We start from the raw sequence: 24,639 nt of genomic DNA, 5'->3' as shown, positions 1-24,639 counted from the left end.
CTGTGAACAACGCTTTTGACTTTAGACCTTTTTGACGAGTATCATTAAACGCTACCACCAATTTGTGACCTACAGCATACCCTCACAACTCAAACCAATTGTAAAAATTATGAAATTTTTTCAGTTGACAGAGCTACAGTAATACGCACCTTAAAAGCTTCATATAGTGTGACATTTACATAAAAGCCTTGTACATAAGCAATGTAATGCATGCGGTTTTTCAAAGAAGTTATGAAACGCACACATCCAAAAGTTATCGGGGAAGTAGTTTTTATTGAAAGTAATAAAAATAATAAAAAAAAATGTTCCAATTCAATTCCTAGAATCAATTTTGGACAATTAAAAGACATTTTAAATTTACATTAATTTTGAACCTGCAACATCAAAAAAAAAGACAGTTCAGTTGTATTGTAGATATTTTCATACACACACACACAACCTGAATACTGATACTGTTGCTAAAGGAACAGCTCTTTTTCCAAGATTACCTGTATGTACTACACTTGAAACAATAAAGCATGCTCTCGTGAAAGATTTCATTGTGAAGTATCTGGTGTTTTTAAATATTTTGAACAGTTAGTATTGAATGATTGACTATAAGGGTGAGAATCTATCGTTCCCAAAAATATCCAATAAGGTATTCAAAACACTGATCAAAAATTCAACTCTGGAACTACGGTGCAATTCTGAATTAAGGGACCCACGTAAAGAGATAATATTTTGCGAGAGATTGCTGTGCTGTCTTGGGACAACAGAGACGTCCTTGGTATCTATAAAGGGGAAAATGGCAACATTTACAATAGTCCTTAGAGTGCAGAACAAAACTTCACAAACGTTTGAATTTTTAGCACCAAGGAAGTGTCCTGTGCAAGAGAAACTCACTGGCTACATCTCAGCTGCACACAAACAGCACAACTGGCAAATTGCTCTGTTTCGCTGTTTCAGGTAGTTTTAAATATGGCAGGCCCAGCACGACACACACCATGAAGGTACAAGTGAGAAATCCTGAATCCCGTGGAGCATTTAACATGAGTTTAAGAGAAAGGAGAACAGGCTTGACTTGCCTGCTCTAAAGATGCACTGTGACTATCTTTTTTCCCCGCTCTCTCGCAGAGTAAGGGCTTCGTAGCCAGGCTCCCACGCTGCTGCAATCCAGATAATGTGGAGCATTTTGCAGGATACATAATAACTCACATTTGATCAAAATTCCAGATACCATGCATTACCAAATAAACTATTTTTAGTAATTTATCCTTGAAGTACATATTGTGCACTGAGAAAGATATTCTGGTTATAATCCTGACTTCATCTCTATGCTGGTAAGCAAAGCTTAGACTTTTGGAAGCACAAGTAAATGAAGTGAACCCCAATGTATTCTGAATTTACTACCATTTAATTGTGCCTTCACTAAGAAGCACGAATGCAGCTTTTTTTCCATTACTTAGCAGGTTAATGGACAGATTTTGATGTTAAGACACGGGAGCTGAAGTTCGCTTGCAGTCGTACCGTGCCATACAACAAGCTGGACAACACCGCACGGACAGAAGACAATGCTTCCCACCATCCATCCTCTGTGGAGGCTTAGTGCCACTACCTTGTGCTTCTGCCCACTTCCAACAACGAGCACGTGGGACGGAGGCCACACCATTGCCCCCTCTCCCATGTACTTCGCACCTACACCTGCAGGCAGATTCGGAGTTTTATGAAAAACGCTTAATAAGGATAAAAACAATTTTTGCCTCACCAGCACAATCTTGTCTGCATACTCACCTACTCACACGCAAGTACTACTGGTTTAAATTACATTATGCCTGCCCTTTAATCAACTGTTGCTGTGCAATTACCAACAAACCAAGATTTTTAAGCACAATGACACTTCACACTTCTTAAGGTAACATCATAGTTTCAAAATGCAACTGCTTGAAGATCTTATCTGTGAAATGCTTATGGCCTGCTTCCTCCAGCTCCTTAATCCAATTTTACTTTTTAGAAGGTATTTTATTAACAGTCCAAACAAAAATCCCTCCAAAAATATTAGCTAGCACCATAGAATCAAGGACCTTCAAACATACAGTATAAAATTTGACAACATGGACATTTAAGGCAACTTACTTTCATACAAATTTTAATTTTATTTTACATCCCAAATACTTATTTTTATGTCAGCCACCCCTAGCACTTTCCAATTAATGCCAGAATTCACAAAAGGTTTGGTTTTTTTTTTCTTGTCGCTGTGTTGTTTTTTAATCATGATAGTATTTTATTGCTGGTTTTGGTCTGAACCTGCCCAAGTGTTAAATGTTCTACAGGTGCCCACATTCTCTACTTGTACTTGTTCAACCTGAGGCGGTTTGCCTCCTGCGGCTGACGGGATGAGCTGATGGGATGAGCCCCCAGCCGTTCACAGGTTGTGTCAGCAGAGTAGAAGCTCGGACAATCTTTGTGTACTCAGCCGCACAGAAGACTTCTTCCCCGACGCGTCCTTCGCTTGTGTCGGATGCCACGAGCCGATGCAGAAGGCAGCCTTCACCCACAAAACAGCTTGCCCTCCTTCGCAGACAGGAATGCCAGATGGACGAGACGGGGGCTGACGTATACAGGCTTTGCTTTCAAATCATGTTGATTTAGATCTAGTACTACCTGCTCTTACAACAGAAACACACAGCCGTATTTTCAAAATAGGCACAGTGGGAGCAGCAAGACACAATATTTACAAATACAGCACTGTAGCTACCACTGATATTTTCTGCAATTAAGATACCCGATATATCCACACTCACGTACACGCAGATGTATGACGAACAAGTCTTTGTGACATAAATATCAGTGCAATGAGAAAAAAGGATCACATTTCAGTAGATCTATTTTAATGTGTGAAAAATAAAAGCTGTTTCCCAAAATTTCAGCCATGACAAACTTAGGTCTGTCGTTCAATCTCTAAAAAACTGAAATACAGCAAGAACCAAGAGCTCTTTTGCCTTGAAGATTAGAAAGAATTTCCCGTCTGTTCAAACTGAAGCAATCTAAAGACCAAGAGAACCATCACCTGAACTCCGATTTAAGTTGTTGCTCCTACCATCACTAGTAATTTGAAATCAGGCTGACATTACTAGAGTCTCCAGCAGGTACCTTTGAATGCTTCATGTGTTATCCCAGCTTACGTTACTTGGAAGATCTCTAGCTCAGAAAAATGACCAACTAGAAGGCTGGCCACCATTTCATCCATTCCCATCCCCACGGTACTCCTCTGGGCCTTAGAGAGGATTAAAAAAAGAAAAAGAAATAAAAAAGTTCCAAATTTACAGTAACCCTGCCATTCTTTTCCACAGCATGCAAAAGAAAATAAATTACCAAACATGAAAAACCCAACAAAACCAAAAAAACCCACACCATTACCAAAAACCTTCTCTTACTTTCTGCTTCTATGAACAAAGAATAATAAGGTATTAGAGACCATGTTATGTTGATTAGAAAGTAATAATTGAAACTACGTTTGTTATCAAATAGCTATATAAACAAGAAGTTATGATGAGCTAAGATTACCACTCCCAGAGGATACTTATAATGTTTTTTGGTTGGGTCCTAGCAACTGTGAAACAGAACTTTAAAATAGGAAGTCAATTAAACAATTAATGAACACTATGCAAAAAAATGCAAACAAGATCTTGCCAAATCAATAAAGCAACTTGTTCGCAGTCACAGACCACAAAAGCTTATCTTGACATTAAGTTCTGTTTGCTCAGATAAGAAAACAAACCAGCAATCACAGCCCAGCAACTTTCGCCGAGGGGGGGTGGTCGAAATTATTAAGTGTCCCAATTCACTTGTAATAGCAGTTCCTTACATTACCAGGACTCTTTTCTTATATATACTACTGACAGTAACCACGCTCGCAAGTCATAGCAGCTGACTTTGAACATGCTGACCTTGAGCAAGCAAATGACCTTAGCAGCGTGTACTTCTGGCTTATTTCATTGCAACAGCGAAACAGCCTCACCATCTATAGTAGTCTAGAGTCTCTGGCCACCACCCCTGACTATTTTAAGATATCCCAATACACTTCAGTGATGCACAGTTCAAAGTGATAGAATAACATCTGCTAGCATGTTGAAGTGCAAGTTGTTTACAGAGGCATTTTTAGCTTGTTCTCGTACTGTGCTTCCCTAACTGACAGAAAACTCAATCTATTAACAGAGCTTTGCTGCTTGTTTAAACACCCAAAACAAAAACAAAACAAAAAAACAACCAAACAAAAAAAAAAAACCAACAAAAAACCCAAAAAACTTCGGGCAAGAATTTCAGGCATTGTGAAAGGAGAAAAACCAAGACATCCCACTCTAGATAAAGCTTATTTAGAAACTTCAAGTATGTGACAGCAACAGGCAGACTTGAAAAAGCAGTTGCTTCCCGAGATGTCAGTTTTGCATGACTTCTTCCCTTGGTCATGCCTATAAAGGAAATCTGTATTCAGATAAGTATTTACTTGAATACATGTTTTTAACTGATGTTTTAAACATATGTAAGTTGTATGTTGATCTGATGTTAGGAGAAAATAATCGACAAGTTACTTGGATGCAACGGATGCGTCACTGAGTCATAGTTACCCATCAGGACGACAATCCTAACCTACGAAAAGAAAACATTCAATTTAACAAAAACACTCTAGGGAGGTACTGTCAGCCTGCGTTCTCCGGAGTCCCTGGAGTGACAAGGGCTACACCTAATCAGGTTAAAGGCCAGTGAGAAAACAAGCCTCTCCAGGAATTCATGGCCACAAAAATTTTTTCTCTGATTTTCAAGGAATGTGCACAAGAAAGTGGGAGAACAACAGATCAAACAGATGTCATAAATTTGAGGGGAAAAAAAAAACCAGCATAAGCTGTTGGTGGTTTATTCTGAAACTAAGTATAAAGCAGAAAAAGTTGTAAATAAAAAGCTGTCCTAGTACAACAGCCTCAGAGCACACACATAGCCCTCGCTACAGCCCAGCCCACGGGCGGTAATTAAGCTGCAGAACTCAACTACTTCATTGTTTTTCCAAAACCGTTTAAACAAGATCAAATCACCCCTCCAAGCTGCAGCAGAACTGACTGGGCGAGTGAAAGCAATGTCAGGACCACAGGACACGATGATTATCACTCTTCCTCCATCCTCTCTCATCCTTCATGGGAGAGGAGGGTGAAAGGAGGAGAGGGGGAAAAGCCTGCTCTTGTCCAACGGGAATACATCCAACAGCGATTTTTCCATCTCTCTGAGCTCCACTGCAACACTAGTGACATTTGGCATTTTGTCTGGAACAAGTCTGTTGATTAGCAGCTATCCTTAGTTGGAAGGCTGGAGGGAGGATATCACTGTCCGATTCAGGAATGAGTTGACTCCACTGAGGGCATCTACTCACATCATTTGCTTTTTCTTATGGGCAAATCGCTGAATAATGAGGATCAGATTTTACTTCTGTCACCAGTGGAGCAGAAAAACATTTCCAAGCCATGAGTGTCCCTTAATAACCAGACAGCTTCCATTCTGCCAGCATCACTCAAGTTGTCCATCAGCCTGCCCTGTTTTGTATGGAGATCAATTATATTGCTTCCCATTCACTTCATCTTCCCAATGAATTTGACTATGCTAAACGACAGTTCGCATACGGACGCTGGATGCCAAGAGGAGCGTCCTTCCGTCAGGAAACTAAGTGCTTGTTCTCAAAAGATATTTCAGTAAAATTTCCAGCTGGACTCTAACAGCAGTATAATCTGCCACAGTATGATGAAGCAGATGTTTTCTTTGGAGAAAGGAGGCAAAAGATAGGAAATGTAACTGTCGGGGCAGCTACACAGGGAACGGGAGCAGCGACTGTTCCGCTCCCTTCAGAGGCTGCGCATAAGGAACGCGCAATGAAGGAACGCCCTCACTCCTACACCTGCAATGGCTACTGTCAAGTGCATGATATTAGAAGGATTTTATGAATTATAAGTTTTGTGGGGTTTACCAAAATCTCATTTTCAAAATCCTGTCTTTTAGGAAGACAACCCCAAATTAAGTCAACATGAAGGTGATTCCCCTTGAAAAACAATTAAGCAGTAACTCCTCCCAACCAACAGCAAGCCCTAGAAATCACGAAGCTCTGCACACACAAACACTGCTATAGCTCTCCCTTCGAGCTATACTCGATTTCACATCTACACTCGATGGTAAATGCCAACATGGTGATGCGTTTTATGAGTTCAGCTGGTGTTACAGCCAAGCAGTAAGTGGGAGAACAAAAGTATCAGAGAAGGAAGAGGCTTCATCATTACCAAACCCTGCCACATAGATGTTACCATTAGATGGAACTGTGCGTCCTCTTAATAAAATTTTAACCACTCTGAACAATGGCTGAATGGTGCAGCCGACAGCGAGGTGCAGCCAGCATCGCTAACTGTCAGTTAGATACTAGCTAACAAGTCAAACACATCTCCTTAAACGGTGGTGTTGCACACAGCTGATTCAAAGAGGGGAAGTTATACACGGGTTTCAACAGAAGTTTCTCTGGAAAAAAAACTCCTGGAGGGAGTACCAGAAGAAAGAAGAGGTCTGCTGTGAAACCAGACCTAGAGAGTTATTTCTGAACGCAAAATGCTGAGAAGGCCATTGCTTCTCACAGCAACAGAAAGGAAAGATAAGCAGGACCACCTTGACTGTTTCAGATCACCTGACTCTTCTTGCAGGTTACAGCTCCTTGGAGCCTGACATTTCGAAGCCCCTCTTCTCATACCCACTTCCCTAAATACATTCAGCCTCAGGAGAGAGGCAAAGCAAAGGAAAACGCCTTTGAGGGAAACACTATGCCCTGGGAAAACTTTCTGCCTCACCAGATGAGTGCAAGACACCAGACTTAGAAATAAAAGAAATGTGCTGATTCCCCTCCTCCGCAGCCTGCGCCCTGGGACAAGGGGAAAAGCAGCTTTTGATTTTGGATGCAACGCTCCCCTTTTCGTGATTTGGGGCACAGCTGACCAAAAGGACAGCAACATACTTATCATACCATTTCCATATATGACAAAAGCTGGATCACCTACGCTGGATGTAAGGGTTTTTTTCTTTTCAAAATGTATACACTGCATAGTTATTTACCTACTTAGATCATTCATAAAAGGTCAACAGGCTTAATGTGTGAGGCCAGCAGCACAGAAAAGGCTTCAAATACCAGATCCCTCTAGCCCACAGCTATTAAAATCCAGACCAGCATAAAACCAGCATGTAAGCATAGCCACTGTCTTTTAGGGAACAAGTATTCAAAATATTATTTCATCTTTAAAACAAAGAAAAAAAAAATAATCTGTGACTTAAGACAGGATACTGTGGTTAATATTTATTCATATCAGTACTCTGATTTCTAGCAAGACATAATAACGAGGAGTTTCCAAAGGTAACAAACTGTCAAAAAGTATTTTTATACTTGTTTTAACTATTTTCTTACTTTCTCTTTGTTTGACAAAGCTGAACCAGAAACAGAAAACATAAAATCGTTATCATACCATCCAGTTTGTCTCCATTTTTCTGTTTGTCTACACTCTTTTAAATTTAAATTAGTCTTACTTTTTTCAGGATTTCTCCTCATACAAAAGCACAGTAGTGTCTGCAATAGTCATCATTATGTCACCTCTTTTTCTGCTACAGACTAACGTAAGTGAGGTAAGTCAGCTCATTATCCATTCACCTGGCTGTATTATGTTCCCTGCCTTAAGTCCTAATCCTCTACTTATTTTTCCAATTCATTACTCACTTCCTCTTACAGATGTAAAATACTGATAATACCATTCAAAATAAACACCATAACTGTAGACTTTATGGCGTTCTCCATTCTCGCAATAATTACCTAATGACAGTCCCGTAAATGAGGGGAAAAAAAAAAAAGTAGTGACAAGATCTAGAAGAAAAAAAAAAAAAAAACCAACTGCACACAAACAACATAACCTTTTTATCTCTATTCACTTTTACAAAACTTCTTTATGGGTTTCTCTTGAACATTCAACATACACTTCTACAGACACTGGTGGCTGGACATTTCCATAGAGAAAGGGCAAATCCTTTTCTTGAAAATGACCGTGGCATAAATTAACAGCGCTGCCGGAAATAACTGTTCTCCCATTCTCCCCAGGCCACCTCCCCCCGGGAGATGTGGGGTGAGCAGAAGGAGGGACAGGGATGGGGTGAGCATCACCCCGGAGCAGGACGACACGGGCACCACAGGGCTGAGAAGCAGCATCTCAATGCCGCAGGGATGCAGCCCCGCTTCCTCTCAACATACGTCATCGTTTAAGGGCACTTCACTCCATACTTTCCTAAAACCTCAGATCCTAAAATAGTCATTTAAAAACAAAATGCTTCCTCTTAATAACTTCTTCTTTAAATTCTTGGCTGAGCACATTTGCATATCAGAACAGGCCAGTTTCACATCAACTGACATTTATATGGATATTTCCAAGGTAAAAGCAGTATGTTGTGCCTGTCACTTGGTGAAGCAAAGTCTCAAGCACTGTCATCTCTGACCGTGCAGGGATCCCCGCTGGTAAGAATTACGGGTAAAGCTCATGATAATACACATACAGTTTAGCACAGAAACAATTTTCAAAGATTGTACACAAGAATACAGATGAGATCACACTAATAAAAGAGGTGCTGCAGGGCACAAGCATTTTAAAAAAAACCATTTCCAATATGACTAATTGCATTAATTTAGTCTGAAGCTTTAAATAGCAAGAAAACATTTGTTTAAATAGATCTTTAAATAACCCGAACAAACATGTAGCACCATTGAGTGCAAGGGGACCAAAAAAAGAAAAAAAAAAAAAAAAAGAGATTTCAATGTCCCAACTGCTGCTTGATTTTCTTAAAGAGTTTGTTTCAACATGTCATAGTCAAACAAGTCAAACCTGCACTATCACTCCCACCCTTTCCTAATACAAAAAACACTTAAGTACAGTTATATTTTATGAAGTAGCTCCTTATTTGATCGACAAGAAGCACAATCTCTTGCAAAATAAATTCCATCTCGATACATCTCTGAAGGCTCTTCTCATTCCTCTTTAAGGCTTTTCTCTTCAAATTTCCCTGGCATCATTTATTTTGAGACCTTTTGGATCAAATCCCTATTTTCTCATATTATTTACACTAGTCAGGTGCTTCCAAAGCAACACAAAGAACATTTGAGGAACTGCATGCCAAGCCACACCAAGTTAATTTGAATCACTCAGCTGGTAGAATCCCATGCATCCATGATGAAATCCAGCATGCTAAAAACCTTTTCAGAAGTAAATCTTTGCAGAAGTAAACTTTCTGCTGAAAATAATTTTGTAGTTTGGTTGTTGTTTTTTTTTCCAAAACTAAGTCAGTTTCAAAATTATCTCAACCAGTATTTAACTTAAATATATCATCAAAACTATTCCAGTAGATAGACCCTAATCTTTTTTCTTTTTGCAAGTCCTTTTTACTTTCAAAAAAATACTGGCTTAAATGCCACTTTATAGAAGGATTATAAAAGTATACCAGATAAAAGAATATGATCTTCTACTGAACAGCCTGAATATTTACAAAGCACTTAAGTGCAGCTTAGTATCTAGGGAATTTTAGATGCATATGTTATATGAGTCTATATGAGTATCATTCAACATCACTGAGCCAAGACAAGCGTATACACTCACAAGTCTTATGCTTGGGATGGGAGGGGAGAATATTTTTGGATGTACATTCACAACAAACCCCACTTACTCACGCTTCAGTGCATGTGATACAATACAAGTATTCAAAATGCACACAGAGTGCCCGGGAGCTGCACATTGATCTTGCCAGCATACAGACCTGCTCAACCTTGGAAGCATGTCATAGGTCACAATTCTATGTAAAGCATAGGTGCAAAAGAACATCAGGCCAAGTAAAACGTAACTACAGCTAAAATTTGTATGTAGGCAACTGAATAAGCACACCACCACTATGCCTAATGAGCCATCTGAAGTAGAAAAAACAATTTGAAACTAGTTAGTTGAGAACGAAGTACTACAACAGGGCCACCCAGCCTGGCTGTCTACAGCCTCTCCCCCTTTGCCAGTTCTTGGGGAGGCAGGAGGCAGAAATGGCAATAGCTCAGAATAATCTGTAACTGTTTCAATAAATGAACAGCCAAAATACATAAGGAAGTATTCTCAGACCATGCATCTTGAGTAGCTGCTGAATTATGGATTTGTACAGAACAGCTGATGTTAAGACATTTGCATTGGTCTAGAACCTCACAAAATTCATGCTGACTTTTCAAGACTTGCATGTTTTTGTCCTGATGGGCTTGAAAATACTGTATCTTGAGCGGTGTACACCTATTACATCAAAACGAACTCTCAACTCACTTAATTTCATATTTCCTCTTGCACACATTTTTGTATAATGTGGGTTTGCATCAATTCATAGGGTTTCCAAATTTAGTTTTCTGTTGACGAACTTTGTGTAGTTTTTAAACCTTTAGCTGCAGTTTGTAATTAAGTAATGAGGAAATGCAGGTGAATTAGAATATTTTAAATGAGCACTACACATGAAACGTTCTTGTTTACAAGCTACAGTCAAACAGTAATTAGATTTTTCTGGCATGAAGTCCAATCACTAATTTCATCAAGTCTACACTGCACAAGTTTTCACTTCCAACACGAATAGCTGTAAAATACTTAAAATTTTCTTCAAATTACTCATTGTCCTAGTTTACTAGCTTTTTACTGAATTTGCAGAGACAGGCAATACCCAGGACATACTATTGCCAACCATGAAAAAGCAGAACTGAAAAAGGTCTTCGATCAAGACAAGTTCAACTTATGAAGAAAACAAAAGGACCTCAGATGCTAAATACGAACAGCTTTCACATGTCATACAGGTTGGATAACTATACAAAGAAAGGATTAAAAAACAAAACAAGAAATATACCTCCACTGTGAGGCCTATGCAAAATGCAACCATGTACCAAAATCACTTTAAATACCTGCCTGCTATCACCTTAAACATTTTAAACACCCTATCACTCACTAACTTCAGAAGTTCACTGAAGCCCACAGCTGTTGAAGGCACTCAATCAGAACTCAGTTTATAAGACCTAGGCAAAATATTTACAAGTGCTGGAGAAAAACAGAGGCGTTTACATAATCTTTGGCAACAGGATATAAAAATATGGCACTTCTAGTACACTGTCCAGCTGCTCACAGAAAAAACCCATCATGTTAGGAAGGCAGCAAAGGCACCCTAATCCACCAAGTGAAAGCTAATTTTTTTTCCAATTTTCCTTTTAAAAAGTCTCAGAGGTCTCAAAATAACAGCAACTGATGACTTCAGAGTGCAACACAAACACACTTCTAGAAAAAAATAACAAATAAAAACATTCAAAGCAATTATTCACATTTAAAATGGTAACCAGCCACTTAATCTTAGTATGGCCTTCCTTCTTAGATGGCCCTTATGTTTTCCACATTATTTCTATTAGCTATCTGGAAGAGTAATTATCTAAGCCATTAACTTTAATAAGTGCTAAAACCTTGTTCCATTAAAAGTTAAAAACAAAGTAAAAGACACCTACCTGTAATACCGAGATTGTAAATAGGTTGAACAAATAGTCTTTGATACATGGCTGGCAGACCCAAAATCTATTACTTTAACCCGGTAAGGCTGCCGAACAGGATCCACCAACATAATGTTCTCTGGTTTGAGGTCAGCATGGATTAAACCCAGACTTTTTAGTTTTTTCAGTGCAGTGGCCACCTGTTGCAGAATAGGCCGTATTACTTTCAGTTGCAGAGGGCTGAATTTGTTTTGTTTCAGGAAGTCATATAAGTTCTGTTCCAACATCTCAAAAACCAGACAAGTATGGTTACGATGCTGAAAGCATTCGTAGGCTCTCACAAAGTTAAATTCATCAGCATTTTCAGTACTCAGTCTCGCTAATATGCTCACTTCTATTTGTCCTTGGCGTGCATACGAAGGATGATTCTTCAAGATTTTGACTGCCACAATCTCATTTGTCCCCCTTTTCCAGCACTTCACTACTTGTCCAAAGGTCCCTCGCCCAAGGAAATCAAGAACCTCGTAAGTGTTTTTCACAGAGCACAATACCTCGTGCTGTACCAACTGGTAATCTCCATCTCCGCTTGTACCACTTTGTTTTGAAGTCGCAGCCGTTGTCACAACCGTCACTGGGTTTCCTACGTTGGTTTGCAACATTGCAGGCAGGATGGACAGTTCATCAACAATCTGCATCGTGCTGTTTTGATTATCCAGCTCTTCACTCTTACGCTTCAATCCACATCGCTGGGGTCCTTCCAGGATCTCTGATCGGCTTCCTTGCGTCCCAGTCCGAGGTGCCTCTAACTGAGCTCGCTGCGCCCGCGCTGCTAATGCTTTTGTAGCACCTCCGATATTTTTTAAAGCGACAGCATTTGACTGCAACAAAAAGTTCTGTCCTCGAGGTCTGTCAAATGGGTTTTTAGTCTGAAAGTACGTACTAACCCTGTGGGGAGAAATGCCAAAGTTTTTACCATTCACATAGATTTGCGGGTAGGTTCTTTCGTGGTACACGCAACTGCTTGGTTCTAGTTTGAGTTTCTTCACACTACAAAAGGCACTTGACTGGGTTTGATAAACATATGGTGGATAGACCAAGACTTGTGAGGCCATACCTACGGAGGAAGAAAAAAAACAAAAAGCGAGTGAGAATCCTGCATTCATATTTCCAAGCTTTCCAGCAGATCCCTCTCCTAAAAAGATCAGGACACGAGTATATTTTCCAAACAAGCTAGCCTAAAGTTATTTCGTATTTAGCTTCTTACGGCCAATAGCAAGGTCCTCGTGCCTTACCAGCGCACACACTTTGGCACACAAGGACTGCGGCAGCAGCAGGGTACAGCAGAAAGTGCTTCTGCTGGTTGCACAGGGCAGGAGCGAGCCTGTGGCAGGACACGACTCCTAAAGTTTTCAAGTGGGGGAACTACCTTTGTGCTATTAAAAACTCAGCTTTCATTTAAAAAACCCCAGCATTTCTACATACAAAACTACTATAGTGTTCAGTAACATAAGTTAAACAACCAATTCAAGTATTTATCGATGATGATTTAAAATAACTTAAAAGCTCTTAATTGCGAGCCAGTGCTACCCGTTACACAAGGCGTCTGACCTACTCATCGTAAACACCATCGGGCTCCTGAGAGCAGACGGACAAGTGACACGACTGCCACTGCTCCAACAATTTCACCATGATCAAAGTGAAAGGCATCGGGCTGCGCGATGGGGCCCAAAATACTTTAGGGGCAAGTGTATGTTCACATAAACAATTGCAGCTTTCTGGGTAAATTAAGATGTACAATAATCTAATCCATTCATGAAAGGTAAGTGCTTTCTCTAAGTTATATACCATCCCATTGCAGAAGTTTGTGTATCAGTGACAGCTGCAGGGGCAGAGGCAACAATTTCCACCACCCCCCCCGGCCCCGTTCCGCTCCACTTCAGACTTGGAAACTAAGTACTAGCCTCATACTATCAGATATGCCAATTTCATGAGTCAGGCCATAGAAAACTTGCACTCTACGGCAACCTGTTAAATTAACTAAGTAAATATTTTACAGATCTACCAAATATGTCCCTGATCAAGTTCATTTCTGACAACTGCACCGATAATTGTACACAGAGAACTTACAAGGACAGATTTCTCACAGAAAGTTTATTTTCAAGTGAATGTGAAAGGATGAAAAATAATATATTTTTCTAGATATGCTTTCTATACTCTGTAAATATTTTTCATATATTTTTTTTCTGCCAGCACAATTACTTCCTTGCTAAGAGAGAAGTGAAAGTTAAAATTATCCATCGTCTTTTGTTCTAACTGTTGAATTCCCAGTAAGGCTGGGATCAAAATTTCAACTTGAGTGACTCCACTTTCCTTGAGGTCATCACATTTTCGAAAGGCTGTACAGCCTCTCAGAAAGAACACTCGCAGGTTGGAAATCAGGAACGAAGAGCAGTTTTGTGCAAGAGGAGGCAGTTTGCCAGCCCGGGAAGCCACCCGAGCAGAGCAGTTCCATTTTGCACAGCACGTGTGATGGCGCAGGATTAGTCCCGCTGCCTCCCCGAATCTGTCCCCGACTCGGGACACTAGCTGTATGGAAAGCAGGGCCACAAGACCATCCAGGGTCACACTCCACACAGTACCTCCCTTTCACAGACACAAAGCAGAGTTCTGCCAGCAGTGTCAGAAGGAGGAGGACAACGGCAGTGGTACCTGGCCCGCATGTAGGATGAGGAATCTCAGTTCCACTTTAAAGTGCATGGACCTCACCTCTCTTGGATGCTGTACCTTCCAGCTCTCGTCTCTGCACCGACCCTGCTGTGTCCCCTTCTAGACCTGCCAACACCAGCCTTACAATCACAGAATAGTTTGGGTTGGAAGGGACCTTTAAAGGTCATTGAGTCCAACCCCCTTGCAATAAGCAGGGACATCTTCAATGAGATCAGGTTGTTCAGAGCCCCATCCAACCTGACCTTGAATGTTTCCAGGGATGGGAACCACCTCTCTGGGCAAACTGTTCCAGTGTTTCACCACCCTCATCGTAAAAAATTTCTTCCTTACATTTAGTCTGAATCTACCCTCTTCTAGTTTAAAACCATTACCCCTTGTCCTATCACAACAAGCCCTACTAAAAAGTCTGTCCCTATCTTTCCTGTAGGCCCCCTTTAAGTACTGAAAGGCCACAATTAGGTCTCCCCAGAGCCTTCTCTTCTCTAGGCTAAACAACCCCAACTCTCAGTCCATCCTTTTAGGAGATGTGTTCCATCCCTCTGATCATTTTTGTGGCCCTTCTTTGGACCTGCTCCAACAGGTCCATGTCTTTTCTGTACTGAGGACCCCAGAGCTAGATGCAGTACTCCAGGTGGGGTCTCACCAGAGCAGAGTAGAGGAGCAGAATCACCTCCCCCGACCTGCTGGCCACGCTTCTTTTGATGAAGCCCAGAATACAGTTGGCCTTCTGGACTGCAAGCACACATTGTCAGCTCACGTCCAGTTTTTCATCCACCAGAACCCGCCAAGTCCTTCTCCTCAGGGCTGCTCTCAATCCCTTCATCCCCCAGCCTGTATTGATAACCAGGGTTGGCCCAACGCAGGTGCAGGACCTTACACTTGGCCTTGTTGAACCTCATGAGGTTCACATCGGTCCACTTCTCAAACTTGTCCAGATCCCTCTGGATGGTACCCCATCCCTCAGCCGCACCACTCAGCTTGGTGTCATCTGCAAACTTGCTGAGGGTGCACTCGATCCCACTGTCTATGTTACTGTTGAAGATATTAAACAGTACTGGTCCCAATATGAACCCCTGAGAGACGCCACTTGTCACCGATCTCCATGTGGACATTGAGACCTTGACCACTCACTATCCTCTGGATGAGACAATCCAACCAATTCCTCATTCAGCAAACAGCCCACCCATCAAATCCATCTCTCTCCAACTTTTATGTCACATAACACTAAACACTAAGAAAAAGGCACTGGGTGGACCCCAGTGTAAATTACTACAAGGCTTATACCATTCCAATCAGCTCTCAGAGACAGATTCAATACCAATAATACTCTAATTAAATCACTTTTTCATACCAAGCACATGAAGATTCTGGCAATGGGTATTTAAATTGCAGATGAGTCATATAAAACTTGAGCCAGACATTGCAATGACTCTGATCAAACGAAAACTAACCAAATGCATGGCATAATTATTCTGAAGCTGTGATATGATTTATGCAAATTAACACTTAAACATCTTAAGAGCAATTAAAATCATCATACCATCACCTCAGTTTAGCATCCTATAATGGTTTTTCCCCCAGCAATAGAAGAAAACTTCAAAGCCCTTTCCTTTCCAAAGCTGTTTGCCCAGAGACAGACGATGTAGAAAGCTGGAGATCACCAGCAGCCAGGCCCTCTTGCCACCAAACTTTATGGGACTGACACTGGCTCCCTGCTCCATGCCAAGGATTTAGGACTTACTCTCAATCTCAAAACATAGGCAAAAATTCTCAAAGTTCTTGAATCTCCTCCTAAACAACATACCCCATCACAAAGTGCCTGGTGCACAGGATAAGCACGTTATTGACTATGAGACTTACCTTGTTTGCCATAATACTTAAATGAATCATTTAACCTGATCACATTACTTAGAGCTCCAGATTCAACCCTCATTGGCTGCCCCGGAGCACACATACGTCCAAGCCTACTTGGAGCTTCCAGTCCCACCTGCACAGCTCAGGCCAAGCTGTTTGCCTCCCGGGCAGACACAGGTCCAGCACAAGCAGCCAAAGCTGTGCTGCCCGATGGGAAGAAGCCTGGACGCCTGACCCGTGGGCAAAAGGCTTACTAAGCTGCAGCAACCCCAGCAGGTCCATTCACCCTGGATCTGCCGTTACCAAACGGCTAACGTCTTGCTTGGTTTAACTTCTGGAGAAGGTATTTGCCCATGTAAGTGTGCTGACAAAGCTGATGGCATGAAATTAAGACCATTACTTTGAAAAAAGCAGTGATAAACCTACACTGCAATTAAGGAGGTTTTCTGAAGACAACCCAGTGGGGTGAGAATGGGGGGGGGGGGGATAATCCTCTAGCATGGCCAGAGGACCACTTAAATCCTTACCTGAGCCTGTTGAGACCACTGGCATTCAAAAATGTGTAAGTTTTCTACAGCTCATATTATTCCAAGCAGTCCAGGAAGACTGGAAGTACATAGTCCCAGCTCTCTATTTAAGATTAATATCAGTTGGATGAGAAAAACTATGCTACCATCTTCTGGGCTTTGTGTGTTTCTTACAGACTTAACTCCACGACCCTGAACTCTGACCGCAGCAACAGCTCTGTTCTCAGATCAGAAGTGTTTATTCAGTTATTATGAGAATATTTTTAGCAACTCCAAGAAAAAAATAATAATGAAGTACTAAATAAAAGAGATGACATATCCTGGGAGAACAACCTTTGATGCAATCATGACAGACTGAACTAAAAAAGTCAAATTTTACTCCAGGAAAGTGAAAATGTGCTTAGAAGTTCTTGTACGAGCATCTTATTTCTTACCTTCCCCTACGTACCTCCCCTTTACCCCAAATATTTTGTCATCTTTTAAACGTATACCTCAAGATGCAATCTCATTTGGAAAAGCTACAGTATCTTCATATAATCAATGAATAAGGTGTTCCTGTGAAACAGGCACAGTAAAATCCTGCAGCGTCCTACACCTGACACATCTTAAAGACCTCTGCCATGCACTCATACATGGTGGTCAGAAGACATTTCAGACAGAATCACACTCTTTACTACACATTATCATATATACAATGAAATACACCAGAACAGCATGAAACTGTCCAATACAACCAGCTGCCAGAGGCCTTTGCCTTGAGAAGCTAAGTTTATTAGCAGGATTGATTTCCCCCCACGCAGATAAAACCCATCCCCACAGCCAGAGAGAAGAGCTGCACAACAAACCTTGAAGGGAAAGGGAAAGGCAGGAGGGGGGGGCCTGTTGGTTTGATTTTGTTGGGTTTTGGGGGGGGGTTTGTTTGTTTGTTTTTTGTTTGGTTGGGTTTTTTCGCAGGTCTTCCAGTAAAAGAAAATAATTTACTGCACATTTTCACCCACCACAGAGTGGATCTTTCTTTTCCCCACATCACCGAGCTTACAGATCTTTCTGCACGTTTCTTATTGAGACTACTCCTGCCTCCTCATACAAACTGAAGCTTGTCAGACTGTATCTACATGAACAAGTTCAGCAGCACAATAAGAAAGGGATGTGTAGAGCAAATCAGCTGGTGTTAAAGGAAAGAAAAACCTCATTCCATGTTTGTTTCAGGGAAGTTACTTGAGCCTGAACACTCACGAGCAACTGACACACATCTTCCAGTTAAAATTAATTTAAAATAAAAACTAAATGTGTGTGCTACAAGGCCACTCTGAGATGCAAACCAAAGCACAGTAAACAAAACTATCAGAAGATGGCCTGAAAAGCGGAATCCCTAGGTGACATACCCTGGGCAGCCTGCTGCTACTCGAGTAGCTTCAGACTCAATTTTCAGTTTTAGTCTCAGAAGTCTGTCCATTCCCCCTACACGCATTTTGAAGGCCCTTTTCTCCTTCCCCAAGTGCAAAATGACCATCGTAACTTCACCCCAGCGCAGTGACCACTCCCAGGCAGTGGCACACACAAGCTGAAGTTGGCTCCCAAGTTCTCCGATACCAAGGTTGCTGCATCCCAACTCACGTGCCAGCTGCTGCTAGTGAATACTGCAGGGGATATGGAAAAGAAAGCCTGTTACTACCTCTAAATAGGGTCCCTTCGAAGGAAATGAGTCTTCTTGGCTTTAAGTCCGAAGCAGAGAACTTGGAAGTCTGCAATTAACTTATTAAACATTAAACCATACGAAATGTGTGAATTTTGATCAGAGTTAAGACTGTGAATTCTGTGCTTCTGAAGAAAGTCAAACAAAGTAACGAGGTAAACACATTTTAAATAAGTAAATTCATTGTTTATTCATTTAAATAAATGAATAAATACATTTTCACAACGTAATGACAATAAACAGGAGACGCTTCACAGTTTGCCATCCCAGTCAAGCTTCTCTCTACAAAAACTGAACAGAGAAAACCAGGCAGACATTGCTCGGGGAAATGGAGCATCTCTGGTAACGTCTTGCTAATGTTCACCTAACTGTAACAATGCTCTTTACTAGATTCTTTAAAATTATGTCTCCAGCCTTCTCGAGCAGTTCTAGGCAAATTCATAAACATGACCGATGGGGCAGGCTGTAACAACCTGGAGAAGCACAGGCTGTTCCAGGCCTGACCACCATTAATTATTAACTATACATTGACATTTCCTCATGGCGGAGTAAGGGGGCGGGTGGGGCAGCAGAGTAACTAGTTACTGAGACCCCTGCAGAAGAGTTGAAGAGAAAACTGCCTCGCTACACCCTTAATTTTTCTACAAAATAAACAGGCCCTTTTAACTGCCCCGAGAAGTGCAATCACTATGTTGTTGCTGTTGTAATAAAATCCCCAGCAGGCAAAGCCTGGCCCATGGCAGGCACCTAATACTATAGTTACAATTTAACTCAAGAAAACTTGTTTTCCAACTTCTTTCAAGCCTCCATTGGTGAGAACCGGTTCCAACACACTTGGACCCTTCTCGCTGCGCAGCTGGGCACCAAGGGAGCTTTTCTAGCTTTTCTAAAAGCTTTTCTAAAAGCTCAGTAACTCCCAGCAAATGCCTAATCTGAGCAGCAGCACTTCTTAAGTATTTTATTCACATTACGCATCACTTTGATAAGACCGTAAAGATACTAAGTGTCATTTTTCCCGGGTTAAAAAGAAAAAAGTGTTTATTTTTTATATTAGGTGCCACACAACTTTTCAAGTTAGCAAGTACAAAGCTGAATTAGTTGCTCTCTCTTTCCCCGCAGAAGAAACTCTATTGCTGGTAGTAGCAGCACCTCTGTGTTATTGTTTATTTTGGACATGTAGCCGAACAAGCTGTACTGATGTGAGTACTTTCATACCCATGAACTGTTCACCCTGAGGAATTCCCTTACTCCAGCTGTATGATTCATAACAAAGCACTGGCAATTGAGGCTTCTTGCAATTTATAAAGGAAAACACATCTACAGAAAGTACAAAGAGTTAAGAGACAAAATGCAGGGAATCCCACCCCCTGGTCACCTCAAAACCAGCTCTGCCAAGAGATCTCTGACCCATGGAAGGGAGGGAGCAGAGCAAAGGAGAAAGCACGAGGTGTTTCAAGTAACACGTGCCATACGAATTGTTTCCTCACATAGACACAGAGGCAATTCTGGATATGAACCACAGAGAACAGCGATGCAGAGGTGGCCCTGATGCTAGCTCACCAAAAAAGCCAACACCCACTTCTAGGGGTAGCAACCAGACACCCAAAAGTTTAACAACAAAAGCAACGATTACATTCTTTGACTAAAATAGGAATTTTGGCCCGTGACACACCAACAAAACTAAGCTGAGCTGATGGTAGGCTTTACCTGACACAAAACCTCAGTCCTGCACAGATCAGTGGCAAAGGCTGAGGCTGGAAGGCCAGAGGTTGGTTCCAAGCTTGGAGAGCCTTAGTGAGAAGTAAACAATAAAAGGATCCAATTTTGCAGTTGCATAATGCAGTTACTACCTACCTAATAGAAATGTTACAAGGCTGACTTTAGATTCATGCAACATTTGAGATTTATTTATTTTTTAAATCAGACATTACCGCTGTTGCATTGATACCAGAAATTGAAAATATAAGTTCATTTAAGTGTGACGCGAACCAGTCTCAATTGTGCTATTGTCTCAATACTTGGAAAAAGAACTAACGCCATACACTGAACACAAACATATTTAACATAAAATATCAGAGTGAACTCCTATGACTCATTTGTACCAGTAGCAGCACAGAAGAATACAATCGCTATATTCATATGTTCCACAGATATCAAAAGCTAAATCTTGTGATGCCAATATGACTGCAATCATAGTTAAAAAGACAAATGGAACAATACTTCAAGCATTTATTTTTCTGCTGGGCAAGAAGTTGTTACGCAACCGAAAAGAAAGCACAAGCAGCAGAGTGCAGGCCACCAGCCCCAAAAGAGACCGCGTTCTCCAAATCAGAATGTGCCACCATCAACACAAACGGCGCATTTCAACCAGCCAGGGCTTTGCCAGCCTAATCTCTTCTTTTAAAAGATTAATTCTTTTCGAACCTGAAAACAGTGGGCACACTGAAATAAAAGTCCCCAACGGCAGTGTTTAGGAGAGCCCACACCTTCGGGTTCTGCACAACAGCCCAGTGCTGAAGGATGGATTCAAACTGCTGCTACGGGCTGTCGCTCTTCAACACAGTAAGGATCAAGGCGTGGAGAGGTAGGACATAAAGCCACGCTTTCTTCATTGCTGTGAGTATTTCCAAAAGATTTTGCCATCTTCCTTAAGTAGAAACAAAATTTAATAAGAGGGCTTCGGCTCAAACTGCCTGTTGGTAAACCACCTGTTCAAATACTGCCTTAAAAAACAAACAAACAAAAACTTCCCTAACTTCCCTAAACAAATACATATGCCATTTTTCCTTCTTATTCCCAGCCATTTTATTTTCATTGTTTCATTTTGCATTCTTAGTCTGCTGAGTTTCTGTTAGAATTAACAGCAGCCCAACCCAGCTAAGACATTTATTTAGAACTTTCACTTTAGAATAGCTCTAGACAATACCAAATGCAGCTCCTATAAGAATATAAATCTAGACGGCTGCTAGTTACTACTTCATCTTCACAGAATGGCTGCTATGCCAGAACATCTGCATGCCCATGAAGGGATCCTACTTACACAAAGTCGATTCTTCATCAGGTCCTCTAAAGTACTCAAGGTGGAGGAGATTCATTCAAAATTATCTTTCTCCCTCTTATTAGAAAAGATTTTCATCCGGACAGAGCAAGCATCAGTACAGCAATGCAAAATTACTACTTCTCCCCACAGGACTTGCACATTAGGGTTTGCATCAGCGCACACACAAATAACATCCAGCTCATCAAGCCTGACATGTGATGCAAAAAATTTGCAAATCAGGGTCTACTGTACCAAGAGAGCACAGTTCGGGAGGTGTATAAAATTTTTTCTTACACATTGAGAATCAGACAGCAGTAAGTAACATTTGGGTTAAAACCTTCCCCAAACACATGAAAAATCATAATCACTCTTCCAATAGGACCAACAAGAACTTAGTTATCAAGCAGTTACTGAGTTGCCAAGACAGCACACCTAGACCATATTAAATTCCTTCTGCAACAAAAATATTACAGTAAATAAGAACCTTAGCTTTTTTTTTTGTTTGTTTAAAGTCTGACTTAACTACAAAAGAATTGGGACACCTAAACCCAACACACTTCTCTTGATTTATCTTTTTCTGCTACAATTTTCAGGTCAGTCACTTCAGCTACACCCAGTAACAACTTTCAAACATATACTGACTGAGGAATACGCACACAAACATATATATACACACACAGAGTAAGTATATGTTTGAAAGGTTTTTTTTTATATACACACACACACTGAATGAAAACTCTTCAAAGATCTATTATTTTGTTCAGAATACAAATTCCTTACTTAAAACCATTGCTTTCGTAAGACAGGTGTTTTTCTTTCATTGTAAGCAACAACATTGTGAAGAAATCATTGGTTGCTTACTGCAAACAGCTATATAAATTAGACATGGCATATGTAGAACAAAAAAGAAAGAACAGAGGGAAAATAGGTGTTTACCACTTCTTTCAGATTTCTAGAGACCTGGAGGAAGCAGTTTCCTATGGGCATAAATCAGTGCATTAGAAATGCATATTCTCTCACAGAAGGCGCAGCCTTTTGCCTCCTAACGAATCAATAACAATAATAACCCATATTATAATGTTTCCCAAAGCCACCACCGCAAGAAATTTCTCCCTCTCTCCTACACAGAGGAGCCTATTGATTTAACTATACAAAAAGGTATGCAAAAAGAAAGGCACGATTACATGCAGCATATAACCCCCTAGCTAGAGCATAATACTGTATAAACATGCTTCAGTTTCTCCTCTGTTGCGTTCCCTTCCATATTTAATGATCTTTCCATTTGTAGCATAAATAAACTTTTAACATTCACTCTTGTTTTAATCTTTAAAACAAAGTTCAGACATATCTTCAGCTGAGTTTTAAAAACACATTTAGTCTCAAAAAGCACTTGTTGCAAAAAGCTCTCAAAATATTTCTTGAGAAAAACTCCCACAACGTCCTCTTGCAGGGCTCAGAGGTGACACAAAGAAGTTAGCCCATAGCATCATTTCAAAAGCCATAAGAACACGTATTTAAAAAAAACCTTTAGAATCCCATATAGCAATCCCTTCCTATCAGGCTGAATACCAATTAATTTCTTGCATCACAAAATAAGTTGGTATTAACAGATAAGGAAAGAGGGGACAGAGAGCTTTTTTCCTTCTCTTCGGAACAAAGCCTGTTCCTTCCAAAGGGCTTCACAAGTAAGATCCTGAAAACCAAAATTCCCATATTAAACAGATTCAAGTGCTGAAAAATAATGATCTTGTGAGGACCTCCTCTACCCCTATAAATAGTCTGAATCTTCAAAAACAAGCTGTGGAAAAAACTTCTCAACTAGAACAGACAGATTTTAGACAAGCAAGCAATTCTAACCCTGAAAGAAAAAAAAAAAAAAGAAAACACAGAAAAATTGAAAGGAAAAGGGTAAGAAGCAGCAGATGACCAAAGTCTCTAGAAAAACACAGGAAGGAAGAGGTTTACAAGGCAATGATGCACATTAAGAGCTTTTCAGTCAGAAAGGCAGAAAGACGTCTTTCAAGAAACAAAAAGCCTTCTGGAAATTGCAAGTTCCACCAATTGTTGTGTACCAACACAGACAAAATCTGCACCATATGGAAAGGGGTGAAAAAATGAGTACATATTACTCAAACTAGTGGAATAAGGTAAAGGTTAACACACTGTTTTTGTAAACACTGAGGAAGGACCAAAACAAAGTAGTAAACAACAGAGACTGGGGAAACATAAGAAAAGAAATGTGTTTCTGTATCCACATACAAAACAGTAAATTACTTTTCAAAACTAAATTACTATGGTTTCAGATAAAATTGTGCATATTTTATGAGTACCAGATGCTAGTGGTTACTCTTACCTTCCAGAGCAAGCTTAAATCACTAGTTAAAAAAAAAGTTGCTTTGCTTCCTTTATAACAAGCTTCGTATCAATTATCAGTTTGCTTCCTCTCTGCACTTTTGTATTTATATGACAACCTTCTTATGCAGACCTTGAGCCTGTGCTAGCTCCTCTCTGTGGACAGGCACTTGTTTCAGTTGATAACAGTAGGACTGGAGAAAGGTTCGGATGTCAGTTCACATCCAAAGACCCTAGGGAGCCAGCCTGGAGGGATTTGGTCACACTAATAAAAGCAGCAAACATCTTTGCAATGAAAGACACTCCAGCCCCACACAAAGCACAGCTGCACCAGTTATCATAGGCCCAGCTGAAGTTGTTCTAACCAGCAGTTTTCCTGCCCAGAGACCAGTTTTGCTATCTCACTTTTTCAGGCTTTAAGACAAGGTGAGCACAAGGTGAGCTGACCCACTTCCATCTTACAGTTCACCAAGAGTCAAGTAAAACTCATAAAATAACCCAAAGCAAGTTTTCTCAGGTACTGGACACCACCTGCCCCAAGGCAAGGCAACAGCCAAGCTTCAGCTTTGTGATAAAAATCTTGTCTCGCCCAGCAATTTAAGTTCTCGATAATCTCATGCCTTGGAAGCTAAGAGTCTCGGTCACATAAGAACAGGTGCAGGACAATACAGTGTAGTAACCTAAAGGTGCGCAGCCTCCAGGGCAGAGAAGGGTAAGAAACGCTCCTGTGTGGAATTACAGAGAGTGGTTTCCGACAGGCGTGGGAAGTGGCTGCGAGCATCTCCAACCTGCACCCACACCCTCCTCCTTTAGCGAGGATGCTAATGGGACTCTGCGCAGCTACAAGGATGGGAGCTTTCTTGTCCTTACGTCTTCC

At 40.9% G+C, this 24,639-nt stretch overlaps 1 protein-coding gene across 2 annotated transcripts in view; it reads right to left on the bottom strand.

Moving 5' to 3' along the window:
- The window catches only part of HIPK3 (homeodomain interacting protein kinase 3), a 79,050-nt gene that overhangs the window by 49,156 nt on the left and 5,255 nt on the right, over positions 1-24,639 (bottom strand). For both annotated transcript variants that reach the window (XM_063331972.1, XM_063331973.1), the window contains exon 2: positions 11,585-12,680. In XM_063331972.1, coding sequence (XP_063188042.1) covers positions 11,585-12,678 — 1,094 coding nt within the window. In that variant the 5' untranslated portion in view covers positions 12,679-12,680. The remainder of the gene's footprint in view (positions 1-11,584; positions 12,681-24,639) is intronic.

This window comes from Chroicocephalus ridibundus, chromosome 4 (assembly GCF_963924245.1).
Source record: "Chroicocephalus ridibundus chromosome 4, bChrRid1.1, whole genome shotgun sequence".
Classification (NCBI taxonomy): domain Eukaryota; kingdom Metazoa; phylum Chordata; class Aves; order Charadriiformes; family Laridae; genus Chroicocephalus; species Chroicocephalus ridibundus.
The sequence above is the reverse complement of the archived record's forward strand: the minus strand, read 5'-3'. Positions and strand labels throughout refer to the sequence as shown.